This window comes from Marmota flaviventris, chromosome 10 (genome assembly GCF_047511675.1).
Source record: "Marmota flaviventris isolate mMarFla1 chromosome 10, mMarFla1.hap1, whole genome shotgun sequence".
NCBI classification, from domain to species: Eukaryota; Metazoa; Chordata; class Mammalia; order Rodentia; family Sciuridae; genus Marmota; species Marmota flaviventris.
In genome coordinates this window covers 6,604,149-6,625,293 of record NC_092507.1, presented here as the reverse complement: position 1 = coordinate 6,625,293, position 21,145 = coordinate 6,604,149, and the positions used below count along the sequence as shown (strand labels likewise).

General features: G+C 40.6%; 1 protein-coding gene across 5 annotated transcripts in view; it reads right to left on the bottom strand.

Annotated features, from left to right (window-relative positions):
- Positions 1-21,145, bottom strand: part of Ube4b (ubiquitination factor E4B) — a 114,121-nt gene that overhangs the window by 64,981 nt on the left and 27,995 nt on the right. For 4 of the 5 annotated variants that reach the window (XM_071617334.1, XM_071617336.1, XM_071617335.1 and 1 more), the window contains exons 2-3: positions 20,257-20,443; positions 3,683-3,818 (exon numbers count right to left, since the gene is read on the bottom strand). In XM_071617334.1, coding sequence (XP_071473435.1) covers positions 3,683-3,818; positions 20,257-20,443 — 323 coding nt within the window. The remainder of the gene's footprint in view (positions 1-3,682; positions 3,819-20,256; positions 20,444-21,145) is intronic. The other variant, XM_071617337.1, reaches the window with a different exon arrangement.

Sequence of the window (21,145 nt, the reverse complement as noted above, 5' to 3'; positions counted from 1 at the left end):
ATGTTGCTCCCTTATTGATTTGGGAGAGGAACAGTAGTCCCCTCCTATCCATGGTTTACTTTCCTCAGTTTCAATCAACTATGGTCCCAGTGCAGAAAATGGAAAGTCCCAGAAATAATTTACAGTTTTAAATTGCACTTGTAGCATGCTGACTTGTACCAACCTGCTTCATTCTGCCAAGGACATGAATCATCCCTTTGTCTGGCTCATCCACACATGACAGGCTACCCACTCATTGTTCATTTAGCTTGTTTATCAAATGATGGCAGAGGTATTGCAGTACTTGTGTTTGAGTAACTCTTATTATATTTAATAATGGCCCCCAAATCCAAGAACAGTGTTATTTGGGAGGTACCCTACACGACATGGAAGAAGGAGCCACTCTAGCACTTTGTGGCAATGTTTCGGGTATATGAAAAGATAGCTCAGTATACAGTTCAAAATTATCTGTGGTTTTAGGCATACCCTAGGGGTCTTAGAATATTCCAAGTTGTGGTGCTGAGGATCAAACCCAATATTCCCTGTGGATGGGGGCACAACTATACTGTATGTCTATTCTTTTAATGGTTACTCTTGAACTTTATCAAGTATTTTTAATTCAAAGCATAAAATTTACCCTCTTCCCAAGTAATACAAGAATTCGAGGGTGCCCTAACCATCCCTCTTCTGGCTTACCCGCTCTTGTTCAATATCTTAAATCTATCTGATTATTTTTACTCTCCTTTCCCATTGCTGTGTTATAAACTGCTGTGAGCATTCTATACATCAGGGTTTGTTCACATGTACCATATGTTTATTATTTTCTTCAGTCTTCACTCTTTCTTTCTTTTCATCTCAGACATTAGTTCTTAGATCCCTGAAAAGGACATTTTTTGGGGGGTGGGGCTGGGGACTGAACCCAGGGCCTTGCAGTCTATTATGAATCATACTCCATTCTCTATTTTAACAAACTCTATTGTTGGGGCTGGGGTTGTGACTCAGCGGTAGAGCGCTTGCCTTGCACGTGTGAGACCCTGGGTTCGATCCTCAGCACCACATAAAAATAAATAAACAAAATAAAGATTAAAAAAAAGAACTACATTTGTTAAAAGTTAGGGTCCATCTAGGCACAGTGGTATACACCTGTAATCCCAGTGTTTTGGGAGTCAGGCAAGAGAATCACAAGTTCCAGGCCAGTCTCAGCAATTTAGCAAGGCCTAAGCAACTTAATGAGACCCTGTCTTCAAAAATAAAGAGTTAGGGATGTAACTCAGTGGTAAAGCACCCCTGGATTCAATTCCCAATACAAACAAACAAACAAAAAATACATTGGGATCTTCTAACAAGGCTGGAAATTAGGAGTGGGGCAGATCAGCAGGTGAGTATTTTTTGTTGTTGTGTTTCCTAAAATCTATAAATATCTCTGTTTTAAACTTGCTCTTAAAAGACAATTCTACAGGGCTGGGGATGTGGCTCAAGCATTAGCTCGCTGGCCTGGCATGCGTGGGGCGCTGGGTTCAATCCTCAGCACCACATAAAAATAAAATAAAGACGCTGTGTCCACCGAAGACTAAAAAAAATGTATTTTAAAAAAATTCTCTCTCGCTATTTGAAAAAAAAAAAAAGACAATTCTACAAGGGTACATAATTTTCAGTGGGTAGTTACTTTTTTCAGCATTTAACACTATTATTTTATCATCTTTGGCTTTCATCATTGAGACACCCAACAGTCATTTCTGTTGTTCTCCCTGCTTGTTCTTTAAAGGGCTCTGTCATTGGAATTTTATAATTTCACTGTAAATAGTGTAGTTACAATTTAACTTTGTTTATCCTGCTCATGATTTTCTGGACTTCCACAATCTGAGGATTTATATTATTTACCAATAATTCTTGGTCTTTTTTTTTTTTTTTGGTACAAGGAATTGAACCCCGAGGTGCTTAACCATTGAGCTGCATACCATCCCATTTTATTTTACTTTCAGACGGGTCTCACCAAGTTGTATAGGGCCTCATGAAGTTGCTGAGGCTGGCTTTGAACTTGTGATCCTCATGCCTCAGATCCCCAAGCTGCTGGGATTACAGGTGTGAGCTACTGCACCTGGTTCAGCCTTATCTTTTTGATAACAGCTTCCAAACCAGTAGAGAAAAATATACAGGAAAACAGTTGGGTAAGGGAATCTGTTTATTTCTCTAATTTCTCCTTTGGACTTTTTAGATTTATATTGATCTCCATCTTTTGTATCTCTGAATATGCTTCATATTTTTCACTCTTGTTCTCTGTGGTGCATTCTAGGTAATTTCATTAGCTGGAGCTTTCAACTTATCAACTCTCTCTTTAGCTACTTTTATTCAATGGTTAAGCTCTTATATCAAATTTTCCACCTGGTAACTCTTTACAGTGACTTGTTTTCTAATGTGTTTTGTGATTTGGGACTGTGGTCTCACGTTTCTTTTTATTTTTTGAGCTTCTGAGACATGGTCTCACTCAGTTGCCCACTGCTGCTCAGACTCGAGATCCTCCTATCTTAGTCTCCCAAGTAATTGGAATTACAGGCATGCATCACTACAGCTAACTTCTTGGAACTTTTTCTAAGGAAATTCTCTGAATTCTTGGATGACTTGTATTTGATTCTGCTAGATGCCTAATGGTAATACAGGTATGGGTCCACTTGTATAAATATTCTTGGCTTAAGGTATTTAAGCTACAGAAATGGTGTAAATCTAGGTCCTTACCCGACATGATAGTTACCTAGTGGCCATGAAATGAGTTGACTTGATTAAAAAAAAAAAAATCCCTAAACCCAGAGCAAAGATGATAAAAACATGATTATTTTTGTTCTGTAGGGTAGATTATTTTCTATTTGATTTTCTTCCTCTAAGAGAACAGTCCTCCTTAAATTTTTATCCTATGTGATGATCTCTGATCTGGCTCTTCATCTTGATTCCAACAATAGCTAAGGCTGTATATCAGTGCTTTGAAACATTTTTCATATCATGATACACATACAAGACGATATCTGTCTGGCCTGCTGAGGTAAACACAGAGTGCTGCCTGAGGGCAGGAGAAATGGACATTAGAAGTCTGATTGGCCCAAGGATTAAAGGAATCAACACCTAAGGCACTCTATCACCCATTCACAGCACACTTATAGCTCAAGCCAGCTCTGTTCTGGGATACCCTGATCCAAATGGAGCACTAAGGTACTTAGCTTACCTTTCTGAAATCTTCCAAATTTTAAACTTTCACTGAAAACTTTGAAGAATCTTTTAGGGACTGACATATGCTTGTTAGCTTTGTATTTACAAAATAGACATTGAAAACACTTTTTTAACCACCCATACCATAATTTTATAAAAAACCTATAACTCAAAAAAATGGGGCTGGGATTGTTACTTAGTGGTAGAGCGCTTGTCTATCATGTGTGAGGCACTGGGTTCAATTCTCAGCACCACATACAAATAAATAAAAATAAAAACTTTCATCAACAATTAATAAAAAATATTTTTAAAAAATGTACGAAGAACATTTCAGAGTAATAGAAAGACCCTTCAATTTAAGAAATCTGGTTCTAATTTGTTAAGGACTGGCACAGGTCTCCGGGATGGGGTTTCAGACCATAGTCTGGACCAGAGAGGTTGAATGAAATGGATCCTGCCCTTTCCTTAAATAAAAGGGCACATTAGAGAGCTAGCTCTTCTTTACCTTTTCTCACAGGAGACGCCATCAATGTCCATGCTCTGGGAGCGGGAGAGAGACTGGGACTGTGTCTCGAGGCTGTTGGAAGGTGAGCTGCTGAGAGAGCTGACTCCTTCGCTGCTCTGGCTCCGATGGGCGACTCCTAAACCAAACAACAAGAGATGAAGCCACGCGAAATGCTGCAGTAGCCGTCTATGGTGGCAACAGTCAGGACAACATTGTGCACTGGCACTGTCATCTTAGCAATTGACCACTTTCCATCAGATTATATTAAATGCATGACGTAGTATTAAAATCATAGGAACATTAGTAGGAAATCAGTTTATCTGGGCTCGGGGGTAAGAATATTTGCCTAGCATGTGTGAGGCACTGGGTTGGATCCCCAGCACCACATTAAATAAATTTATTTATTTAAATAAATAAATAAAATGAAGGTACTGTGTCCATTGACAACTGAAAAAAATATTTAAAAAAAAAAAAAAGAGGGCTGGGGATGTGGCTCAAGCGGTAGCGCGCTCACATGGCAAGCGTGCGGCCCGGGTTCGATCCTCAGCACCACATACAAACAAAGATGTTGTGTCCGCCAAAAACTAAAAAAATAAATAAATATTAAAATTCTCTCTCTCTCTTTAAAAAAAAAAGAGAGAGAGAGAGAGAGAGATTGGTTTATCTATCCATAAGTACTGTATTTGAGGTCAGTAACAGGGCTACATCTGATTTAAAAAACTCCTTACTGTTTCTCTTTCACCAACTCAAACTATAGTCTCTGAAAACAAATTAGATTCTGTAATAGCCAGAAAAATCCTTGAAATGGACCAAAAATATGTTACATCAATGAACAGACAGAGTGTAATAAGACAAGTATTATAAAATGTTAATGGCAGAATCTAGATGATGTGTTTATTGAGGTTTGTTATAAAATTCTTCCACCCCTGCTGTATATTTACAATTTTCATAATAAAATGTTGGAAAAAAATGTACTCAATTAAGCAACATGCTTCAATAAAGATTCATCCATTAATAAACTAAATATTTTTTTGCGAGTAATATTGGGCTTGAATCCAGGGGTACTCTACCACTGAGCTATATCTCCAGGCTTTTTATTTTTTGAGACAGAGTCTCCCTAATTCACTGAGGCTGACATTAAACTTGTGGTTCTCCTGCCCCAGCCTCTTGAACAGCTGGGATTACAGGTGTGCACCATCATATAAGCTTAACTAGATGTTTTGGTGAAAATAAAGAGCCCGATACTATCTTTGCCTTCACGGATCTTACAGTGTAGTGAAGCTGTGGTCAGAAATACTGGGACACATTATTTCTCTAGCAATTTCCTCATCAATGTCTTACAAATTATGTTTTTCAAGCAATTTTTAGAAATTACTTTAAATATGACAATGATTTTGCCAAAAAAAAAGGGGGGGGGGAGGTGGGGTGCAGAAGTCCAGACAGGGGGAAGAAAAGCAATGTTTAACTAAGCATTTGCAAATACTTTAAAATATATATGCTTACATTGCTGAAAGGAAAATGAGACATGCATGTTTAAAAATAAAAAATACCTTAAAATGTCATTCGTAGCCAAAACAAGCAACAAAGAAATTAAATGTTATTCCTCCCAGCATTCTACAAAAGTAAACTTACCCCCCTTTAGAGAATATCATAAAATATTTATTTATCTACTCCTGACTATAGTTTTTGACACATATCAGTTTTTTAAAACTTCTGGAGGATTTACAAAGAAAATGAGAATCTAATTTGCACTACTCCTAAAAAGATGCTAGTAAAATTTAAAAAGCATCTAATGTAACCAGAATTCTGAAATAAGCTTGCAGATGAGAGTAAAACTTTATATTAATTAAATCAACAATTAAGACCCAATGTAAGTTCTCCACTATATATATATATCAAGGAAAAAAAATAGTGTTCAAACTGTCCTTAGGAAAATATTGTTTCCTTATCACAAAGAAAGGCCAGACAATTTTAAAATTAAAACTAACTAATAATAAAGATAAATGATTTTCACAGGATATGACTAAGCAGGGTTTACAATTTCTGCCACAGGCTGGAACTACAGTCAGAGGAAGAGCACCTGCTTGGCATACAGAAGTCCCTGGGTTTGATCCCAGGAGCCACAATTTTTTTTAACGGTCTACCCTATAAAAAAAGTTCTGAAATCTTGCAAATTACATTGTTTGTTGCATTAAGTTATCTTAAAAACTGTATTTGTAATGACTATTACAGTATTCTATGTATATGATGTATGATAATATCGTACCAGAGTATCCCAGATAGTATAATATACTAATTTCCAATACATACATACAGACACCTTTTCTCAGTGCTGGGAATGAATTCCAAGGCCACACACATGCTAGACAAGCACTCTACCACTGAGTTATACCCAGCCCTGTCATATTTTTACAAGAATTAGCAGATATCATCTGAATACACTTTTCCCTGTGAGCCCTTCCACATCCAGGTTATGTGAGGCAATGCCCCCCACAGCTTATCACATATGACCTGCTCCTCAACCTCTGAACACCACAAGACTCTACTGTTTCTTTTTTCCGTGTGGTGCTGGGGCAGGAGAACCAGAGTCTCCCATATGCTAAGCAATCTTCTCATTTTTTTCAACTTAAAAAAAAAAAAACTAATGGTTTCTTTCACTTTATTTAAAATATAAATTAAAATATCATGACTAAAACATATCAAAGCAATAATACAAATTATCCTCTCTTCTGAAACCACATACACTCCCTTTCTGTTCATACTCTCTCCCAACCCTCACCTGAGAAATCACATCTGGAACCCAAGAATCAAGGAATAAGATTTTCCTTTTCCTCCCTTCATCTTCAAAAAGTCACATATTAAAGAATTAAAATGGGGGGGGTGGCGCTGGGGTTGTGGCTCAGTGGTAGAGCGCTCACCTAGCACGTGGGAGGCCCTGGGTTCGATCCTCAGCACCACATAAAAATAAATAAATAAAATAAAGGTATTGTGTCCATCTACAACTAAAATACAATTTTTTTAAAGAGAATTAAAACACAGGCCTATCCTTCTCTGACCTCTTTTAGAAGAGGAGCAAAATCCACACGTATCAATTTAAAAACATATCTTCTAGGGCTGGAGAATCAAAGACTTATACACCTAGAGTCCAAAGATCATAACTGCTCCCTGAAAAATAGCTGATTCTAGAGCTGAAGCAGGTGAACCTGGAGTGTCCACATTATCCAGAAGAACATGATCCAAAAACTAAAGGGAAGGGCTGGGACTAGGTTTCAGGGATAGAGAGCTGGCCTGACACATGCAAGACACTGGGCTCGATTCTCAGAACCACATAAAAATAAATAAAGTACATAATTTGATGCTTAACAACAACAGCAACTAAAAGCATGGGGGTAGCCAATGGACAGAGAGTCCAGCCGGCAACAGCTACCAAGGCCAAAGCCAGAACATTTTTTATAAATAAATAATATAGTTATTTGGGGTATAATCCAAAGCATAAAGTAAATATACATGAATTCATATTGATACAAGCAAAAGATTAAATAAATAACAAAGAAGGGATGAATCTATGAATCTTCCTTACAGAAGAATTTCAAATACTACAGATCCCCCGCTCCAGAAAGTGAAACCACTCCTTGAATACAGCTGCTGTCAGAAGAACACCCAAGAAGTGCATGTGGAAAGAGAAAAACCGTCATTTCACAGTGGACACACCCGGCAAACAGGACCTTAGTAACACAGTGCAGGTAACACAACCAGATGGTGGCTCTGACACACCTGCCGTGACACAATCAGAGTCTTTTCCTGTGAGAGTCCTCTCCCAAACCACAAGACCCAGCCTAAGGGGAAAACCCCAAACCAAGTGATATTCTGCAAAGTACCGGCCAGGACTCTTCAAAACTGCCAAGATTTAAAAAAAAAAAAAAACAGAGAGAGACAAATGCTGTCACAGATGTAAGGAGACTCACGTTACTAATAGCACATCAAGGGTCATTTCTTACTGTTGACAAATGTACCACACCTTAACATTAGAGGAAACCAGGTGGTGTACACATGGAAATTCTATGTATTACAACTGTCATGACAGAAAGGTATCATAAATATTTATTTTACAAAAACACTAGGCCTGCAGCCCTGATTCCATGATGTCTAGAATCATGACCTTGAGCAAGTCAGATTGCTTGAGTTCTCCCTGCATGGGTGATGCTGGCATCTGCACAGGGCTGCTGTGGAGATCCAATGGAGGACTGGGATTGTGGCTCAGCGGTAGAGCACTTGCCTAGCATGTTTGAGGCCCTGGGTTCGATCCTCAGCACCACATAAAAATACATACATACATACATACATAAAGGTGTTGTGTTCAACTAAAAAAATAAAAAAGAAAATTTTAAAAAAATCCAATGGAATGTGAAAGTGTTTATAAACTCTACAGTCACACCTGCAGGCATCCATAAAACAAGATAAGAACTCAGGGCAAACTCCCCAGTGTAAAAACAGATGAGCCTCTACTACCTCAGTACCTGCTCCATTTTTATAATAGCTGAGCATCAATCAAGTCAAGGTTCAATGGCACACACCTGTAATCCCAGGAGTTTGGGAGGCTGAGGCAGGAGGATAGCGAGTTCAAAGCCAGCCTCAGCAAAAGCGAGGCACTATGCAACTCAGTGAGACCCTGTCTCTGAATAAAATACAAAATAGGCCTGGGGAGGTGGCTCAGTGGTAGAGTGCCCCCAAGTTCAATCCCCAGTACCCCCTTCCCCCAAAAAAGACAAGGCAAATGCATCCCACCAGTCTCCAGGGACTTTTCCCCCTAACCTATGGGTTCAGATAATCAAAGTATAATTCCTGTTGATCCATTGATACTACAATACTATAACTCACAATTAACAAATAAGTGTAAAGTATAGCCTCAACTCCTGGAGCCAAAAAAAGATATGTGCATATAACTCCCACACCCCTCAATAACAAACAGTGCATTTCACAGTGGGTACTTTAGAACTATTCACTGAGTGCAACAGGATTTTGGAGATACATTTTAAATTTATGGTTGCAGCATCAAGCAGGTGCTATTAGTGAACTCTGTAACTTCAGTCATTTAAGTTCGAGCACCTTGATTTCTCTATCTGTACAATGATGGGACTGAAGTATAAAAGTCTCCGGTCCCTTCTGTTTCTATTAAAGTTAGGTATCCAGTTATTTTTTTAAACCATGCTGTGTTGACAATAACAACTATGCATTCTCCTAAACATATATATTTACTTCAGAAACAAAAGAAACTGAACCGAACAACAGTTCCTAGTTGATGCTTTGGGGCACTTGGCAAAGGCTTTCTCTCAGGTTGATGATGACCGACTCTCTTTCATGTACTGTGCTGACAGCCCCAAGAAGGTCAATCATCTGATTTAACAAGAGCCCAAAACCGAAGCTGGGGCTGGGCTCAATGGCAGGGCTCTTGCTTAGCATGTATAAGGCACTAGGTTCCATCACTACATAAAAATAAGGTATATGTCCATCTACGACTTAAATTTTTTTTTAAAAAGGCAAAAACTTATTTTTGAGCTTTCCTTAGGATCACAAAACCCCAGTCAGTGGGAGAGGCAGAAGGAACAAAAGAGTCTCACTTAGCTAAAGCAATGGGGACAGAGAGGAAAGAGGGAAGGATGACTTAAGACTCCACTTCAGGGAACGAATCCTGCCAAATCTGCTAGATATCTGCTTGTTGGAGCTGCCCGGATGCTCAACCTCAAAGTAAGGTTTTTCAAGTACCAACATTCAATCCAAGGCATTAAAGATGAAAAACCATCATGCATTCAAAGACTCAGAAACCTGTTTTCTTAAACTCACTTCCCTTAAAGACACCAAATGGGAAACTGAGGAGAGATGGGGAGAAAAGCTCCCAGCATACTCCCAAATCAATCTGGCCATGACTGTGAGCTCAACAGATCAAAGAGAAATATAAGATAGTTGTTTTTTTTTTTTTCCCCTCAGAATTTTCAATCTGGTTAGGAAAACAAGACAAACGAACCATTAAGACTGGCTACTGTGGCACAGTATCTATTGGTTACAGAGCTACCAGGGTGAATAGGACTTCTAGGACAGGAAGAGGATGTGCTCTGAAAAGCAGCACATCAGTTATATCAAGAGGGAGGTGCCTAGTTACAGAGGACCTTCAAAAGTCCTTGGACCAGATTACCGTGGGAAATGTGGGAAACGGAAATGGGAAAACAAGCAGGACTTGGGCACAGGGAAGTGGCATGTCCTACCTCGCTTCAGCTCCCTAAGGAACAGAGACAAGTTTTATGGAAACCACTCACACACAGGGTCATCCCTGCGCCTGCACTGCACTGGGAAGCATGACTAAGGAATGAAAGCAGTGCTGTGGCGCAGTGTGTGTCCCCTGCATAGGCAGAATGCCAGCGGGCACCTGGAGTCAGATGCAGGCAGCTGGTAAAGCTGTGAGCACCGCAGAGACTGCAGGATGAGGGAGAGCAGCGAGAGGATGGACCGCCCCCCATCACAACAGGAAGCCCATTCCCAGCACTACATGCCTCTCCCTGGGAAGACATCAGCACCTGTTCCAGATCCACCAAGTAACTAGTATGACCCCAGCTCAGAAATGACACAACACCCCTTAGTAGCCAAAATGCCACTTCAGAGACATGAAGTGACCAGGCTGCACAGGACATACTTGTTACATTCAGAGAACTAAAATGTATGTGATAAAATGTGTTTGGTGAAAGGAGAGGATGTGACGAGGTGGAGGGAACAGAGGCATCTCCCTCGGCTACAGGAAAGAGGTGGGCGGGAAAAGGGATGCAATGTACATGACAGAACCAAGAGCAGCAGACTCCAGAGCCCAGGGGACTTTGAGAGGCCACTGCAGCTCTGCCCCGGGGCCTTTCTGGAGCAGTTTTGTTTGGTCCTGGGGACAGAACCCAGGGTCAGCTAAGCGCATGCTCTACTGCTGAGCTGCACAAGCAGCCCCCACTTAAACCTTCTCCCTCTCCCAAGCTGCAGACCCAGTAGAAGTTGGGGGGAGAATCTTAACACATTCCTGATAGTGTTCATAGCCAAAAACAATTTACTTCAAAAAAAAAAATGGCTTCTAGTTAAAATTCCTACAAATACACTAAACAATAACGATGCTTATTAGACTCAAAATTCTGAAAAAAGCCATTAAAAGAGGACTGTCCCCTGCACCAGCAATCGTCACCAGCCCATTCTCGCCACAGGATTTCTGCATCTCCTTTTCTTCAGTCTGAAAAGATCACCCCACAGATCCTGCCAGGCAAGCTCCTTTCCTTCACTCAGGCCTCTGCTAGAAATGTTCGATCTGAGGTGCTCCCTGCAGTCCTCCCTGAAGCACCACTCTGGTGCTCCCCACAATCAGCACCACCTGACGGGTTTCAAGAGGTTTTAATTGTTCATTTTCTCACTAAACAACAAGCAATATGGCCCAGAATGGAACCTAACACAGAGAATGATTCAAATAAATATTAAATCAAGGCTTCGTGAATTTATGATGTTAGTAAACCACTGCTAACTACTAAAATAGACTAAAATGTAAAAGAGGTCAAATTTTATCAGATCAAACTCTGAGAGATGAGAATAACAACTGTAAGGGGATATGGAAGGATGTTTGAAAGTAACAATCTTGTTTTTATTAAATAATATATAATGCATTATTAATTTTTAGTCACCATTCTATACGATCACTAAAGCTTATTCCCTTAAAATTTTGTACCCTTTAATCAACTATCTTCCCTTCCCTTGTCCATCCCCCTCCCTGACCTCTAGTTATCACCATTCATTATACTATTTCCATGTGTTCAAGATTTTTAGATTCCACATATAAATGAAATCATGCAGTTTATCTTTCTAGGCCAGCTAATTTCACTTCACATAATGTCCTCCAGGTCTATGTATGTGCTGCAAGTGGCAGACTTCCCTTCTTAAGGCTGAACAGTACTCCACTGCACACACATACCCCTCCTTCTCTATTCACTCATCTGACAATGGACACTGAGATCCTCAGCCACCAGGGGCGAGGCTGCAGTGAGCACAGTGCAGATCTCTCTTCAGTGTGCGTATTTCAATTCCTTTGGAGATAAACCCAGCAGTGGGATCACTGAATCATATGGTGATTTAATTTTTAGTTTTCTGAGGAACCTCCATAAGAATTACTGTTGTCCATAAGGGCTGTATTAATTTATATTCTGACCAAGGCAGAATTTTCCATGAGACAAGCACCTACATAGAATAGCTCCAGGAGGGGAAAAAAAAATCCCCAGCCCACGGCCATGAGCCTGAGAGGTTCTGTCTGCGGCTGTGCTGTCAGGCAGCCAGCACCAGCACCTGGACATGTCGTAGGTTAGTCTCTTTCACTTAGTCACCAGCGAAGCCCTCGAGGCCACTCACTGAAACACGTATCTCTGTACCCCTGGTTTCTAATTCAGTGCCCAGCAAACCTAAGCACTTGACATGAATTCAAATGTAAGAACAGGAGCAGGCTGAAAAAGACCAGCAATCAGGCAAAGGAAATGAATTCTGATCCAGACCCCTGCTACTGTTTTGTTTTGTATTGGGGGTTGAACCCAGGGACACTTTACCACTGAGCCACATCCCCAGCCCTTTTTATTTATTTTGAGATAGTCTTGCTAAGTTACCTAGGCTGGCCTCAAACTTGCCTCTGGCCTTCTTCAGCCTCCTGAGTATCAGTGACCACAGGTCTATGCCTCCATGCCTAATTCATTTGGCTTTTTAACTAGTCCCAAAAAGGCTCTGCTATTCATTTCTCCCTTTTAAAGCTGAAAGCCTTAACTGGGATCCACAGATGGAAAACAGGACTTGAGGCTGAAATGACAGCACTTGGTTGATCAGCCCTAGGTCTTTATGATTTGGAAAATTAATAAAGGAACATAAATAATTATATCATCACCTTTAAAAATATTTTGAAAGCTATTTCTATATAACTTCTTTGTTTTATAATCATGTGTATGTTGTTATATGTATTTAAAAATATTTTGTGAGAAGTCAATTAAAGGTTTCACCATCTTGCCAGAGGAACTGTGGAAAGACAACAGCTAAGAACTCAGTTCTAGAGACAACCTGAGGACAGGTTCCACAAGACCTAAGAATCCTGACAAGATGAAACCAGCTAATAAAAGATTCATTGTGGGAATCCTGGGCAAGAATGTCCATCTCTTAAAAGAAGTCAAAACAGGAAGGGTAAGGCCTGAGCTGAATAAATTCAAGATGTGTGATGGGTAAACATCAAAGAGAGCTGAGGGAAGGTAGCATTATTCCAAAATAAGACTTTAAAAATCATCCAAGAGGGCCTAAAACGTCCTGAAGGTGATGCATTCACAAAAAAAAAAAAAAAAAAAAAAAAAACCCTAAAGATGGGAAAGAAATTAAGAAAATCCCTCCCAGAAATTTAATAAACAGATGTGATTTCTTTTATTGTCTGTGCTGGGGACTGAATGTAGGGCCTCACACATGCTCAGCACTGAGCTCTACACCCAGCCCACCAGATTTTCAAAAGAAGTTCAAAGAACGCTTCTGCTCGACTGGACTGTAAGCTCTTCAAGGAGGACACTGAGTCTTACTGTCTTTGCACTCCAGGGAACTAGCACTGCACTTGACCTGCTGTAAGCCCTATCACTTAAATGTCAAAGTAGAGTAACCAAAGATGGCTTTTAAAAAGTGGCAATCATTCCTAGGGAAAAATCTGACCCATATACGTAAAGTTTTAAGAAATGCAAAAGCAAAGTCAAATAACTAAAAGTTGCCTGAATCAAAACAGAGCTACCTGGATCAAACCCAAACCAAACTGAAGCTGGGAGGAGGAAGAAGGAGCTCCCCCTACTCATGCCTCTGGGAAAAACCATTATGGGGACTTTGCACAAAGGCCACTGCATTCATATACAAAAAACACTTCCATGAGGACATCTGCCCAGTAACTGCCTATTCAGCCTTGATGCCACCCTTGTTATTGATTCTTGCCAATAATAACTGTTTCCAGCCTTCCTCATTTGATCTTTAAAAACCCCATCTTCCTTTGCACCACTAGATAAGCCTATCTGTCCAAGAATGCACATTCTGGATAATAATCCCCTTCTTACTCCTGAATAAACTCATTGTTTCTTTCCAAAGCCTTTCTCTCCTGTTATTTTAAGTTGAAATAACAATTCAGCAAAAATATTAAGAAATTTCTGAGAATGAAGAATACAGAATGTGGAACACCAACAACCTCTTGTTAGGGGAGGGGTGGCGAGCACCAAGGATTCCACAGGGGTCACAGGTAACATTTACGTTACTCTCTACATCTAAAATACTTTGCTCTGGGTTTTTTGTTGTTGTTGTTGTTGTTTTAATTTTAGGAGAAAATGAATAAGCATAATGTTAGTAAATGTTCCTTGAATAAAATTCAACTCTTGCCAGGCATAAAAGGCAAGAGGGAGGCTGAGGCAAAAGGATCCCAAGTCGAAGGCCAGCCTGGGCAACTCAGCAAGTTTGACTCAAAATAAAAAAAATTTTTTAAAAGGGCCTAGAGCTGTAGCTCAGTGATAAAGCACTTGCCTAGCATGCATGACATATGGATTCCAGCCCCAGAGCCACAAAAAGAAAAGTAAATAATATTTCTATTTAGAAGTTGGGTCTTTGCATATGCAAGCAAGTCAATGAGGTCACACTGGATGAGGGTGATCCTTAATCCAAAGACTGGCATCTTTATAAGAAGGATGGAGGCCAGAAGTCTGAAGTTAAGATGCTGGCAGAGGTGCACACGTGTAATTCTAGTGGCTTGGGAAGCTGAGGCAGGAGGATCGCGAATTCAGAGCCAGCCTCAGCAAAAGCGAGGTGCTAAGCAACTCAGTGAGACCCTGTCTCTAAATAAAATATAAAATAGAGCTCAGTGTGTAGTTCAGTCTAGTGCACCTGAGTTTAATCCCCAGTACCCCCCCCCCAAAAAAAATAAAATAAACGGTGCTGTCAGGGCCATGGTCCTTTCAAAGGCTCTAAGAAAGAATCTCTGGCTTTTCTGCTCTTCTGGCAACTTCTGGTATTCCTTGACTTGTGATGGGAAGACTGATATCTTGTCTCACCTTCACATGGCTGTCTTCCTTTTGTGTGAATCTGTCCAAAATTCCCTCTTCTTACAAAGATGCCACATTCTGAGAAAATATATTTCTACTGTTTTAAGACATCAGGATTAAGCCAGGCACGGTGGTTCATGCCTATAATGCCAGAAGCTCCGGAGGCTGAGATAGGAAGATTCCAAATTTAAGGCCATCCTCAGTAACTTAAGCCCTAAGCAACTTAGCAAGACCCTGTCTCAAAATAAAAAATAAAAAGGGCTAGGGTTGTGGCTCAGTAGTTAAGCACCCCTTAGATCATTTCCCAGTACCAAAAAATGAAAAAAAAGATATCAGGTTTATGGCACCTTGTTGGGGCAGCCCTGGGAAATGAACACAGAAGCCAAGAGTATGGCAAGATGCTGGGTCTGCATGTTGGAGAATCAACCTGCGGGACCCCCTACAGCTTCCCAATCCTTGATTTAGTTACTTGCAACTGAAAGCACCCTAAGGCTTTCAGATAAGGGGCTCCTTACAATGTCTGATAGAAAGCACTTCTAAAACAATAAAAAAGAAAAAGACACAGAGCTGGAGTTTTGGCTCAGTGGTAGAGCTCTTGCCTCACATGTGTGAGACACTGTGTTCAATTCTCAGCACCGCATATAAATAAATGAACAAAGTCTAAAAAAAAAAAAAGAAGAAAGAAAAAGACAATCCCTTGTCTAAGCTGCACCACCCTGATCATATCAGATCTCTTCTGCTTTTTTTTTTGCAGTGCTGGGGATGAAACTCAGAGCCTCCAGCATTCTAGGCATGTGCCCTCCCATTGAGACACGCCTGCAGCCCTGAGCCAGATCTCTTCTGATCTCCAAAGCTAAGCAAGGTGGGGACTGGTTGGCATGCAGGTAGGAAGAAACACTTCTTGACTCTGAACACAAGTCTCTCCTTCACATTCAGTGGATGATAAATCTAGCCATGGGCCCGCTAACTTCTAAAGCAACAGAAAACAAGCATAAGCAATTATCTTCCTTGTGATAGATAACCTTTCATTTCTAAATGCACAGCTATCATATTTTCTTAAAATTTCTTTAAGTTATACATGCCCATGTCATTTTGCTTTATCTGTTACGAATCATTTCTTAATTCAACCCAACTCATTATTAATGATTTAATGAATAACATCCAGGCACTGATGACACAGCAGTGAACAAAATGGGCACAAGTCCTTGCCAATAGGTGAGCATACAAAACAGAACACACCCTACTACACCTGCAGTATCTGCTGACAGTTAAGAGCTAGAAAAGGATCCATGTCAGTGGTAGCAACTGCAGGCAGTGGCCAAGGACCAAGGTCATCTTATTGAGGAAGTGACACTTGAGTAACACCTGAAGCATTGTTTCTAAAGTGTGTATAGCCTAAGCAAAGAAATAGCAAACGCAAATGACCCAAATTAGGGTCCTGCCTGGAATGTTCCAGGACCAAGAAAATCAGCATGCCTGAGCAGAGAAAACAGGAGAGCAGTGGGAAAGGGGTCACACCTCCTGCTGATCACACACAGCCCTGGGGCATGGTGGGGGCTCTAAAAGACTTTTGTCTTGAGGAAGGGAGGGAGCCACTGGTGGGTTCTGAAAAGAGATGACACAATCTGCCTTGTGGAGGGTTTTATTTTTCTTTTTACTTGTTTATTTAATAAATCACGAATTTGTTTATCCAACCTGCCAAAGCATAGCTAATATAACCACCTGTTTGTAATTATGAATAATGGTGATTATGTGAGAAACATAATCAGGAGATTATGGAGAAACTGGCATTTCGATGCACTGCCAAGAGCTAACCACTGAGAGGACACCCAAGTGTTTGTTAGTTTGTGACAACGTAATAAACCTGCTGTAAGAAACAACACTGCTGTTACGAAACACTGCACTATGCACCAGGGCTCGGTGGCTGGGTGCTGAGAGTGCAGCCAGCATGGGCCTAGAGAGACCAGGCAAGAGGCCTCCCCAGCAACAGAGCAGAGATGCTGGTGCCTCGGGCTTAGGAAGGGACAAGGGGTAACAAGCAGAAGTTGACAATCTGGTCTTCTTCTAGTTTGCTGATGGGCTGAGAGCCGGGGGCTTCAAGCTGCAGCCCACAGGCCAAGTCCCCTCACTACCTGCTTCACTGAGTTGAGTTTTACTGTAACACAGTCACACTTGTTTGTTTACATACTGCCTACGGCTGCTTTTGTGCTATGGACAGAGATGAATAGCTGTTACCTTATGGTCTGTTAAAAAAAAAAAAAAAAATTGGCCCTTTACAGAAAGTATGCCAATCCACAGTCCAGCATATAAGATAAAAACAAAAGGGATGATGTTTCAGGCTTAAGCAACTTGAAAAAAAAAAAAAATGAGTTATCACTTATTGAAATGATGGCCTGGAAGAAGATAAGATGAAGGAACTATCAAAACTTCACTTTAGAGGCGTTAACTGGGAGATGCTTATCAAGACATACTAGCAAAGATGTCAAACAGGCCATTAGATTATAAATTTTCAGATGCTAGGTCTGAGCTTGGGCTGGGGCTGGGGCTGTGGCTCAAGCAGTGGCACGCTCGCCTGGCATGCGTGCGGCCCGGGTTCAATCCTCAGCACCACATACAAACAAAGATGTTGTGTCCGCCGAAAACTGAAAAATAAATATTTAAAAATTCTCTCTCTCTCTCTCTTAAAAAAAAAAAAAAAAAGAATTAGGTCTGAGCCAAAGATATAAACTTAGGAATCATCAAATTAGAGGTAGTAATTAAAGCCAGGAGAACAGATGAAATCAATAAGGAAAACACAGACGTAGAGAACAAGATTTTAAATATTGAACCCTGGCATCCTATCATTTAGAAATCAGGGAAATGAAAAAGAACCATGCGAAATACTAAGAAGGAGCAGATAAGAGACAGGATGAAAACCAAGAGAATTGAGTGGTATTCTGAAAACCAAAAGAAAAAAGTATTTTAAGGCAGAGATGGTGATAGCCTGTGTCAAAAGAGGCTGAAAGATCAGACCAGTGACTCAGAGCAAACCACAAAAGGCCTCCCCACCTGGAGTCAATTTAGCAGAGGATACAAGGACAAAAGGAGGAGATTCGGAGGACTAGACTCATTCCAAAACTTCTGGGGTGAAGAGCTGCAAAAATGGGGTGGAAGCTGGCAGGGGAAACAAGATTAAGAGAGTTCCTTTCTAAAATTCCCATAACAGGAGAAGTAACAGCATGAATACAGATTACTACAAAAATCCCCTTGAGATGGGAGAACTGATGAGGCAGGACAAGAGAAAGGAACAACTAGAACCATGGCCCGGAGTAAGTCAGAGGGAACAGGATTCAGGACCCAGCTTCAATGACACAGAGGCAGTTCATTCTAAGAAAAACTGAGCACACGCAGAGGCAGGCAGCTGGATGCCATGGGGGTACAGGTTCCCTCTTGCCTGTATCCGCATTCTCAATGAAACAGGATGCTGAGAGAGTATAATGTGTGACGACTGGAGGATAAGGTATGACATCTATTTTAGAAAGAAAAGTGGACTGGGAAATATGCTGCAACTGCCTGACAGTATTATGGGTCCACTTGAGTTTGTGATCATGAATTTGTCTTGTTCCAGGGTATGAAACAGAGGACAGGACAGAAATGGGACTTAACCAGAATTGTGATATAACAAAGCAAGAAAGATAAAGTGAGAAAAAGGCACTCCTCTGCACAAGTTCTAGAACTGCGGGTATGGCCTGATCATGGTGAGACAAATAGAACAGCTGTTAGCACTTTTTCCAAAGAAAAGATAAAATCACCACTGGAACCCTAAAATTTCAGTCCTACTGAAAGACAATTACACTTTGCAAAGTTATACAGAAGAAACATTTCAGACAAAGGTATTCATTACTAATTTTGATTTTTAGCCTGAATATCCCTCTTTTATAATTAATAGAATTAAGGATAAGAGGGCTGGGGATATAGCTCAGTTGGTACAGTGCTTGCCTCACCTGCACAAGGTCCTGGATTCAATCCCCAGCACACCACACACACACACACAAAATGTTAGAAGAATTAAGGATAAGAATTTTTTCTGGAAAATGAAAAGGAACCTCCACCAATGCTTAAGGAGTTATAGTAACTGAAATATTTTTAATTAACAAATAATCCTAGCTCAAGAAGACAGATTATTTGGAAGGTTGACAAAGGCAGAATACATGAAATAATCATGGAACTAATAGTCATAGATCAAATTATTAGATATGATGATCCATGCAATCTTAGAATCTACTTTCTAATGGCTTAAATTATAAAACGGCAATCATAATAATTATTATAATGACACCATATTTTGTATGATAGAAAAGTTCAAATAGAGCTGAGTATGGTGATACACACCTGTAATCCCAGCAGCTATGTAGGCTTAGGCAGGAGGATCACAAGTTCAAGACCAGTTTCATCAACTAAAGAGAGACTCTCAGCAATTTAGCAAGTCCCTCAGCAACTCAGCAAGACCCTATCTCAAACTGAAAAAAATAAAAAGGGTTGGGGATATGGCTCAGTGGTAGAGCAACCCTGGGTTCAATCTCCAGTACCAAAAAAAGAAAGAAAAGGTCACATGGAAAAAATATTTTTCAAATATGCAGTATAAATCAACATCATTATTTTTCTTTTTTTTTTTTTTTTGATAGACCTTTATTTTATTTATTTTATGTGGTGCTGAGAATTGAACCCAGTGCCTCACACATGCCAGGTAAGTGCACTACCGCTGAGCCACAATCCCAGCCCCTCAACATCATTATTTTTCAAGAGTTCCAGATATCAACTATCAGCTTGTTTAAAGAAATAAATCTTGACTATAGTTAAATGGTTGCCAATGAGGTAGTTACCCAATATCACATCAGGTGAAGTTTTCTGATTTGTTTTGCTTTGTTTGCAGTGCTGGGGATGGAACCCAGGGCCTTGCACATGCTAAGCAAATGCTCTACCACTGAGCTGTACCTTCAGCCCCAGGAGACATTCATACCCTGAAAATTTAGAGAACCAGTTCTGTGCCAATGCAGCATAAAGGAAATTTGTCTTTTGACCATGAAATCAATTTTTGCATTTTTATATTATTTTTTCTTAACAGGTGGGGGTAGCTCAGTGGTAGAGGCTGTGCTTATCATACCCAAAACCCTGGGAACAGAGGGAGCAAGGGAAGATAGGAGAGAGGGAAAAAGGAAAGCATCAACAAATTCATAAAATCAGCAGGACCCAATTCAGTCTTAATCCCCTTGCCAGCAGAGATGAAACCTGAGCCTGTTTGAAGGAAGATAGAAGGTAAGGCAAAGGAAATCCACCAGTTCGACAGATCATCACCAAAATGAGCAGACAATAACAAAACACACTGCAAAAATCTTTATCCACTACTGCTTGCCATCATTGCGGTGGACCCTCCTGACCATTGGCTTAGCAGAAAGCTGAGATCAGAAGTACAGGCTTCCCAGATAGGAAGCTGCGGCTTACCTGCTGCACCTATTGGGGAGGTAGCTGGGGTCATGTTGTGGACATTGAGACCAAGACTCTGGGAGGGGCCTGGGGCTGACGCTGCTATCGGGGGCCCTGGAGGGTTCTCCCTCTGGGGAGAGGTAAGCGGGGTGCTCGGCTGGGAGGTCTGTCCACCAGCAAGTCGTGCCAGGCGCCGCCGTCGGATCTACAACAGGAGGGGAGAGAGGGCATTGCGTGACTCAACAGCAGAAACACTGCACCTGAGCATAACTGTATCCCCGCTGCTGACGACATCAAGGGCCACAGCAGAGCCTCATGGCCTCATAGGCCTTGAAAAGGAAGCACTCATTTGAGAGAGTAACTCAGCAAATCAGCTTTCTTGCAAACCGCCAACTCACTTTTTAAAGACCATCTTAATCACCTTACCATCTGTTTACTGTACCTCCTTGACTGAACTTCCAATAAGCATTGTGTAAGGCCCCGAGCCTGTTACTTATTTGAGATTATATTTTTCAATGTTAGGGATGGAACCCCAGGCCTCACATGCTAGGCAAGCCCTCTACAGCTGAGTTACGTCCCCAGTGAGCCATTTTAATTAAATGCTATCACTTGATCACTTAAAATAGGTAAGATTTAAAATAGTCATTTTAATTCAATGAGAGAAAGAAAAAAGTTACACTAAGACAAATTTTACCAATAGTTTCAGGAGCAAATGATTTTGTTGTTTTTACTTGATTACAATGAAAATATAATCTGCCACTTTTTCTTCTCAATACTCCAGAGTTATCAAGTAATTATAAATATGTGCCACAAAATCACAGTAGATCACAAAAATGTTTTATTCACATTTTCATAGTCATTAATTCTAGGCACTCAATCAACTCACTGACTACCTGCTGCCACAGGT